This window comes from Echinops telfairi, unplaced genomic scaffold (assembly GCF_000313985.2).
Source record: "Echinops telfairi isolate 266 unplaced genomic scaffold, ASM31398v2 ScPeMD7_7424;HRSCAF=8462, whole genome shotgun sequence".
In the NCBI taxonomy this organism is placed as follows: domain Eukaryota; kingdom Metazoa; phylum Chordata; class Mammalia; order Afrosoricida; family Tenrecidae; genus Echinops; species Echinops telfairi.
In genome coordinates, this window is record NW_022111324.1 from 45318502 (window position 1) to 45328098 (window position 9597).

General features: G+C 41.7%; 1 protein-coding gene across 2 annotated transcripts in view; it reads left to right on the plus strand.

Annotated features, from left to right (window-relative positions):
* The first annotated feature begins 6 nt into the window (after window positions 1-6).
* CAMSAP2 (calmodulin regulated spectrin associated protein family member 2) overlaps window positions 7-9597 on the plus strand; it is a 124930-nt gene continuing 115339 nt past the window's right edge. For both annotated transcript variants that reach the window (XM_013003986.2, XM_004699788.2), the window contains exon 1: window positions 7-178. In XM_013003986.2, the coding sequence (XP_012859440.1) occupies window positions 40-178 (139 nt within the window). In that variant the 5' untranslated portion in view covers window positions 7-39. The remainder of the gene's footprint in view (window positions 179-9597) is intronic.

The window sequence follows — 9597 nt, forward strand, 5'->3', positions numbered from 1 at the left end:
AGGTCCGAGGCCGGACCTCGCGAGCAGCCGCCGAGAAAGATGGGGGATGCCGCCGAGCCCCGGGAGCTGCGGAAGACCTTCATTGTCCCAGCCATCAAGCCCTTTGACCACTACGACTTCGCCAGGGCCAAAATCGCCTGCAACCTGGCCTGGTTGGTGGCCAAAGCCTTTGGGACAGGTGAGTCGCGCCTTCCCTTCCCCCTGCCTTCTCAGGAGGTCCCGGGGCCGGGCTTGGGTGGCCGAGCGTCGAATTCTCCCTGCGTGTCTTCGCGTCCACATTCCGGGAATCCGGTGGGGGTGACCCGAGGAAAAGGAGAAAAGGATGGGTCCAGACAGGCTGGGTTTCCTTGAAGGGCCCGGGGCTGTCAGGTGGAAATTGGCCAGCCTTGTGTTACTGGAGAGCAGAGTGGTTTCCCCCGACACCCCACTCAGCAGTCTTGTCATAATTTCCCCCTTGTCATGTTTTTACCCGGACTGGTTTTAATTTGTGGTGTTGCCCCCAGTGTGCTGCAAACATTCCCCCTTCCGTCAGCATTTCGATCGCACCACCCAGCAATCCGAGATGATTTCTTTATTATTGGGAGAAGCAGGCTAGAGCAGCAGCATGCTTTTGACATTTGCGATGATGGCTGCTCTCGGGGCTCCGTGAGCTGGAAGGTGGCCTGGGTCGCAGGGCGATTTATGTTGTCATTCTTGAAGCCGGTATCATCGCTCCAGCCACACATCCGACTTTATTAAACCAGTTATTTGAAACCAACATTTAGCTCCCCCGACTTAGCATGCATGCTCTTTTCTTTTGATATGTTCATTGATAGGCATTCTTACCGGGCCCGCCTCCGCCTCCCAGTGTATTTTGGCTTTATGAGTTAAGAGGAGCAAGCATTTCTTTTTTCTTCTTCTCTCAAACATTTCTGTTTTGAAATTCGTGTCATATTTTTTAATAGGAGACTGTGTGTGTGTGTGTTTCAGGCATGTGCTGTTGACACAGACATTGTACAGTGCAGTAGCAGTTGCACATGCGGGCCTTTACCTAATCTTTGCAAAATAACAGGAAAAGGGCCTCCTGTTGGAATTCTCTTCAGGTTTGCTTTTGGAGCCTGTGCTGTTTCTACAAGGCTTTAGTCATTAGAGAGCTGCCTTTCATTTGAAAAAGCTCCTGTGTGGTAACTTTGAAGAGGAATCTGCATAATTTCTGCCCTCTAATTGATGTGTTTGGGGTACATGAAATATTTGTTGAAAAATTTGTTAATGACAAACCTTTGTTCAGATATTAAATACAGGTGGTGGCCCTCTTCCCCCCAGGATGGTTTTATTTCCTATTTTAGGATTAGGAAAATACGTGTTTAAATGGTTGAGTTCAGTCTTGCTGCCTTGAATGTATACGCAGTGGAGCCTTCCCAGAGCGTGCACACGTTATTAAACAGCAGATGGATCTTAATGTTTGGCAGATTGTTTTGGGGGAAAGGTCACGCTGGCATAATGATATATTTAGGATAGCCTTAGTTTTATTTGAATTCTCTTGCTTGATACTGAAGTAGGAAGGTGATAACAGGTTTTCCAGCTGCCATGAGGATAAAGAAAGATATAACAACGAGCAGATATAATAACCAGATATAACCAATTATTTCAGTTTTAAAGATTTGTTTGGAGCAGAATGTCTAGAATAATCCATAGTAGAAGTACACTAAATGTTACCTTTTACAAATTTCTGACATCACTGAAGTAAACATTAGTGGGAATAACAACCTCTATCTTGGTTTTACCCTAAGTTGCATACTGAAGCTAATAGCCAATTTAGAGAGGAAATGAAGACATTTAGATGTTGTAGCAAAGATAGAAATTTTTGTAGGAACCGCTGCAGAAAAGTAATTTGTGCAAAATGGAAGTCAGGGGAAATAACAAAAATATTTTCTCTTTCCCCCTGAAACGGAGAGGAGACTCTTAGTGCAGATGTCTAAGTTGTGCCCTGGCTTCTTTACAGAGACTAACCAGAAAATGTCCTACATTCTGGCAATGTGTCAGGCAAGTGAACTTGATTCTGGATCACTGGATGAATCCACATTGAACACACTTGAATGAGAAAGAAAGTGAAGGAAATCTCTTAACTGTGGAATCTGTTGGGGGCCAGGCATTGCATGATATGCTTTGCATGAAGTTGTACATTAGGAATTGACTAGGATTCTGAGATTAGTTACTATGTTTCCTGTTTAAAACAAAAACAGAAACACTAGTGCTTAGAGGGGTAAAACAATTTTTTTGTTTTGCGTTCCGTCTGACTTTAAAGGGTAAAGTATTGGTTAAGGTGGGCATATGCCTAGTTCATAATCAGTGGCTTTGTGTAGTCCCATCACATTGGCAAATATTGATCTCATTTGCAGAGGGGACAGGCTCAGAAAAAAGTATTTACACAAGATTAAACATCTGGAAGGAGGGGGATTCTGTTTGCTGTTCAGGTTTTTCTGACCCATGAGTTTGTTTTTGATGCTACTCTGCAATGTCATCTTTTCTCTTTTTCTGCAAGTGTGAAAAGTGTGCAAATAGCACATGTTGAAAGTCCTGTGTTTGTTTTTGGGTTTTCTTTGAAGAGTTGGAAGATCTTGGCTCATTTTCCTCTGGTTGCCTTTGCAGCTGTTGAAATGGATAAAAAAACCCATATTGACGAGGGGATGACATAGAAGACCTTAAAAGGGTGATTTCGTAATAAGAAATGGAAGTGAGAAAAAGTAATAAGATATGGTTAAGGAAAATTTTTAAGATTTCAATTTTTTTGTACTGGAAATACTTTAACTTTTTTTCTGCAGAATCTACTGTGCAGCAAGGGTTAATAGAAAAATCTTTATTTTGAAGGTTTTACCTAGAGGGTTCAGCTGGTTATTAAAGACAATTAGTGTGTTGTTAGGGTATGCTTTCCTAGAATCCCTTCTTTGTCAATGATGGTGAGAGTCTTCAGAAACTTTCTAATATTTGATAGATTAAAAAGTAGTCAACTTTGGAACTATATGTTTGAAAATTTCTTGAAGGATAGTTAGAAATAAGTTGTGGGCATAAAATGAAGTAATGAAACTATGAAAAGTAAATGAAGCACACCAGCATTGTCATAACTGCAAAGCAGGTTGAATATTAAATTAATTTGGTGTTTCATAGTTTTGTCAGGATTTTGAACCATTTTCTTCTCTACTAGAAATAATCAATATCCTCCAAAGAGCCCCAGATCTTAATATTTTACTTTTTGGAAGAATGCAAATAGAATTTCAAATGCAGAAGACATTTGTATAGATTCATTTGAAATAATAAACAGATAAGCTAGACCAGAGGTTCTCAACCTGTGGGTCGTCAAGTGACCCCTTTGGGGGTCATCCTGCATATCAGATATTTTCATTAGATTCATAACAGTAGCAAACTTAGTTATGAAGTAGCAACAAAAATAATTTTATGGTTGGGGGGGGTCACCACAACATGAGGAACTATATTAAAGGGTCGCAGCATTAGAAAGGTTGAGAACCACTGCCCTACGTACTGTAAGTAAATTGTAGAAGCAGCAGCTATTTGTGCTGTCTCTACTGCTGTATTGGAACAGCTTAACCCATTTAAAAGCAGTAGTGTTGCTGTGTTAGCTTTAAATAAGTGCTCTGCCACCTTCAGTCCTTGATATAAAATGGTAGGTACCAAATTTCCAGTGACACTGTTCTGTAATTCTTGAATTTGAGTTCAAGGCCCACTTCCTTCTTTCTGTTATTCCATCCTCAACAGCTATCATTGCCTTTCTCATGTCCTCTAGTTTATCCATATAAAATCATTTGCTGTTAAAAAATGGTTACATTTCTTCACCATTGTGCTCTTGTCACAATCCTAATGCATAGATGAAGGTTGTGAAACAGTAGAATTAATTGTGGTTTAAGAGACTAGTAGCAGGGTGGGTCCCTGGGGAAGGACATTAGTAAAGAGTCAACAAGGAGGAGGAAGACCTTTAACAAGATGGATTGGCATAGTGGCTGCAACAGTGGGCCCAAACATAGCAAGATTGGGAGGGTGACACAGGACTGAGTGGCGTTTTGTTCTGTGCATATCTATGTAGCATCATTATGAGACAGAACCAACTTCACAGCAATAGTAGCAGAGAGCAGTTTAGGAAGCTATTGTGAGTATCCTGGCAAAAGATGATGAAGGCTCGAAGTAGGTAGAAATGATAATAAAATTGCTAATATTTATTAGCAATTAGTGTGTTAATTTTATATATATGATCTCATCTTAATCCTCATGAGCCTTCTAAGTGGAACTATTATTACTCTAATTTTACTAATGAAGACAGTGAGGCTCAGAGTATAGGAACGAGCCCAAAGCCACTTACTGATGAAGCTAGGATTTGAACCTGGGGGAATCTAGCTTGAGTCTGTGTCTTAACCACTGTGCTATAAGGGTAGACATTAAGGGAATGGGAAAGAAGAGGTACACGATAGGGAAAATGTTGTAGCAGTATCATCCCCAGGTTGTTGAAATAACTGAATTTGAGTGCGCATGTTTGGTTTAGCTGGAAAAGGGAATAGAGAGGAGGTTATCTGAGGCTTTAAGGAGGATGTGGTTACTGGATCCTTTGAGATTTGGTGACTGGGAGGGTGAATCCTGAGCCTATTGACAGAGAAAAAAGCAAATTGGAAGGAGAAGGCACCTTTATTTTGGGGAGCCTTGAACTTGATGCGTTGGCCAATATTTTCTTTGAGAAATTCAGTGAAATAGGTAGTTAGGATTCCCCTCAACTATATTTGCCTAGTATTAAATTTCATATACAGTATAAAAGCAAACTGCTTTATAAGACAATTATAAGAAACAAAATTCATTTAGCTATCTGAACAAACGGAAAGAAATGTTGAGACCTCTTCTACTGTGTCCACTGGTAATCCATGGCATCTATTATATAAATATAATAAATGTTTGCAGAATATAGTCATGAAAAAAATAAAAAGAAAAGAAATAGGTAGTTAGGAATTAGGCCTAGAATGTGTGAGCGCGGTTGAGGCTCCTAGAAAAAGGGATTTGGGAGTTTTCTCTGTAGAGTTGAAGTTGGAAGTAGGGGAGATTGTTAAGGAAGACAGGAAAGCTGAGACAGAGTCTTGGGTGGCGAACACCTACAGTGGGGACTAGGGGATGGCGAGTGCTGAGGAGAAGGAGGAAGGGTTAGGGCTATCAGAATCTGGACTGGAATGAAGAAAGCCTGAGATCACTTGACCCTGGGGAGGAGGACTCTTCAAGGGGCCGTGTCAGATGCGTGAGGTCTAAGCTCTGCCTTTCTTCTAGGAGTTTATGTTCTAGTGAGGAGATCTGCTACATGGATAGAACTACTGGGACAAGCCCCACCAGGCCCTGCCATCTAGTCCCATCCTGACTAGCTGTGGCCTTTCATAGGGCTTCTGAGACTGAAGCTTTATGGGCCCAGACAGCCTCCTCGGGCTCTTGTGGAGTGACTGGTGAGTTTGAACTGTGGACAGTCCACAGCATCAGCAGGGCATTTTATAACTGCTGTAGAGGTCAGGATTACAGTATCAGGACTTCAAGCTGGCTCTTCTCGGTTCAGTCAAGGCCACCGAAGAGAAAGGGGAACAGACCCAGTTGTGTAAAGAGCACTAGATTGATAACCAGAATGGGGGAAATGATGGAGTGGCGCCTTGCTGAAAAATGAACATCCCTTGGAGAAAGCAAGGGCAGTTGGGTATGGCTCAGCAACCAGATCCCTTGGTTGGTCCAGTTGGAAATAGCAGCGCCCTGCCCACTGAGGGCAGCTTGCCGCAGCGTTGCTTTGAAGGTCATCACTCTCCACAGTCCTGGCAATCATCCAGTCTCCTGCATCAGGCTCCTGAAAGGACCCTCTATGCCTCTTTCAAGTCTCACAGCTCAGGGCTTTGGCCTGTCGTTTTTCTCATTCCAGGTATTGTTCCCCGTACACCCACATTTGACAAGTTCGTGTCTGTTCTGATTTCACTGCATCACCTGTTTGAAGCCCTGCAGGAACAATGAGAACCATGTAGCCCCTCCCCACTTTTTTAACAGAGATGCTGAGTGTCATGATAGGTTCTCACAAGTTTATTTTCTGACACTTCTCTCATATGCAAATATTTGTATAGCATTTCGAAATCTTTAGGAAGGGCAGGTCACTTTCAGCCACCTGTGTAATGGAGGTGGCAGGTGGTATTTAAGGGCGACTCTGAAGGGAGTCAGCTGGAGTGTCAATTAGGTATTGTAGGTGGCCCCGGTGTTTCGTATACAGGGGGGCATTGTGAAATGTAGGCCGTGCTGGTGTTGACCACATAGACCAGTTTGATTGGAGGAGGGTTATGTAAGAACAGTAATAGGAGAGCCAGCTGGAACTGGTACATTGGGACAGAATTGTGAGAAGGGCCGAGTTAAGGATCTTGACACTTATTTAGTTGATAAATTACTGTATGCACATTGCTTTAGACAACAACAAACAAATTCTACTATTACTAATTTATTAACACTTACTTTGTGCCGAAGGAGCCTTGGTGGCGCACTGTGGCTAGGCATTGGACTACTATCCACAAGATCAGCAGTTCAAACCCACCAGCTGCTCTGAGAGAGACGTCTCAGAAACTCTTTCTAGGGTTGTTATGATTTGGAATCAATTTGATGGCAATGAATTTTATTTATTTTGTGCCATGTACTATTCTGAGCCCTGGTTACCCCTTGGGCTGCTAACTTCAAGGTCAGCAGTTCGAATTCACCAGCTGTTCCTCAGAAGAAAGACCAGGCTTTCTACTCTCCTCAAGAGTTACAGTGTCAGAAACCCACAGGCAATTCCACCCTATCTTGTAGGGTTGCTATTGAGTTGGCATCAACTCAGTGGTAGTGAGTGAGTTCTTGAGCATTTCATACACATTTCTTTCAATTCTGAGAGCAACTCTTACATTTAGTAGAAATTGTTTTGTTTTCTAAGACTCAAAGCATTTTTCCTTAATAGAACCATTGAAAGAACATTCTTTGTTGTTAGGAGCTATCTTGTGAACTGTAGGACTTTAGCAGCATCCTTGGCCTCTACCAGATGCCCACTAGATTCTTATCCTTCCAGTTATGACAACCAAAATGTCTCCAGAGGTTGCTGAATGCCCTGTGGGGGCATCATTCTTGGTTGAGAACCACACCTATAAGATTTTAAGACAAGTCATTGATACAGAAAGATCTTCTTTGTCCACTGAAGTTCAAATTACAAAATATTCTGATTCACAAAGAGAAAATAGTCTTGAGAATTTAGCAACCAAAGCCCACATGGAAGAAGCACAACAGCATGTGTGACCACGAGCTGTCGAAGGGATCAGGTATCAAGCATCCAAGAACAAAAAATCATATCATTGTAAAAGTGGGTGAGTGCAGAGTGGAGACTCAAAGCCCATTGGTAGGCAACTGGACACCCCCTTACTGAAGGGTTGTGGGGAGGAGACGAGCCAATCAGGGTGCAGGGTAGCAACGATGAAACATATAACTTTCCTCTAGTTCTTTAATGCTCCCCCCCCCCTCACTATCACGATCCCAATTCTACCTTACAAATCTGGCTAGACCAGAGGATGTACATTGGTACAGACAGCAACCGGAAACACAGGGAATCCAGGATAGATGACTCCTTCAGGACCAGTGGTGAGAGGGGCGATGCCTGGAGGGTGAAGGGAATGTGGGGTAGAAAGGGGGAACCGATTATAAGAATCTAAGTATTGCCTCCTCCCTGGGGGATGGACTGTCGCGCGCGGATGACACGGGACCGCGCCATCTTGCAATGGCGTCCACAATGGACAGCAGAGAAGAGGGCGGAGGGAAACATCAGGACAGGGTAACATGACAAAACTATAATAATTTATGAACTATGAAGGGTTCATGAGGGAGTGGGGAGGTAGGGGGAAAATGAGCAACTGATATTAGGGGTTAGAGTGGGAGGCAAATGTTTTAAGAGTGATGAGGGCAACAAATGTGCATATGTGCTTGACACAATGGATGTATGTTTGGATTGTGATGAGAATTGTATGAGCCCCCAATAAAATAATTAAAAAAAAAAGAATTTAGCAACAATGGCATTATGCCCCTTTATAAGTGAGGAAACAGGTTTAGAAGGATTAAAAAGCGTACCCTTAATCATCTGGCTAGTAAGTAGTTGGATTGAATTTAGAGTTGAATCCTTTCTGATACTAAAATTTATATTTTAACCTTTATTTTAGACTCTTCCTATAGTTCATGACAGTTTTATAGTACAGTACTGGAAACGAAGGCATAAGGCTTGCATGAAGACCTGTCAGATGTAAATCTTAACTGTTCTATTACAAAATAGCAAAGTATGTATAGGTTTTCTCTGACAAGCCTGTTTATATTTGATTAGTACAGAAATAAGAAATATATGCAACATTGGTCTGTGATTGCAAGTCCCCTTACCCACAGTGGATCCAGTTTTCCAAGTATAGTTTTCTTTTAGCAAGTTACAAATTATATATAAATTAATTACTCTGCATTTATTATTGGTGACAAGCTTGTTGCTGTAGATGATAATAATTGTTTTCGTTTGTCACATTTAACACTTTTCCCACTCAGCCTCACATAATTTTTCCTTTTTTTTTTTTTAAAGAAAAAAAAAGATAGTAATTCTTCATCAAACTCTTTTAAAGAAAAGCCCTTTACAGTAGTATCTTTCCAGTTCTCCTTCTACCATTTATTCCTGTCTTTCGTGGGGATTTTCCTAAAGTGTTCTGTCTCAGTTTTCCCTGTTTCTGAATAATCATGATAAGAAATATTTGTATAGCATTTCGAAATCTTTAGAAGAAAAATGGATAATTACAAAATGTTAAAATTTATCAGTCTCAAACTTTTAGGCTAACTTCAGATGCCCTATTTCCCATTGTGGACTGCAATTGTATTTCTTACAATTATTTCAAATTACTTAAGATAATTATTTTTATTTAAAAGGTATTTAAGTATAAACCAGGAAAGATACAATAGAGGCCAGGAATACAGCCACGGAGAGGAGCCTACATTCTCTGTGGCCCTCAGAGTTGCCATCTACAGTATGTCCATGGAAGGAGCATTGCTGGTGTAGTGGCTTGCTTACCTCTCGGGCTGCTGACCCCGTACTAGCAGTTTGAAACGTACCCGACCTTGCACGTGGCAGCCCTGTGCATAACCCATAGTCCCAACAGGACTCTTAAAGGAACCTTTATTAATCAAAAATATCAAAACGAGAAGCCGTTGTTTCTCAATATATTCTCCATCTAGAGCAGTGGTTCTCAACCTTCCTAATGCCACGACCCTTTGATACAGTTCATGTGGTGACCCCCCCAACCATAAAATTATTTTCATTGTTATTTCATAACTATGAAGTATTTTGCTACTGTTATGAATCAGGCGACCCCTGTGAAAGGGTCGTTTGACCCCCAAAACCCTTGCAACCCACAGGTTGAGAACAGCTGATCTAGAGCCATACACTTCTGACTTCGGGAGTGCTTTTCCATCCCTCTGACCCTTCCACAAAGAATTCTGTGGACTTTGATTTACACACGGCAAAGCAGCGGTTTTGTTCAAGAGGTGTAAGTTGTGTTTCTTTCTTTTTTTTTT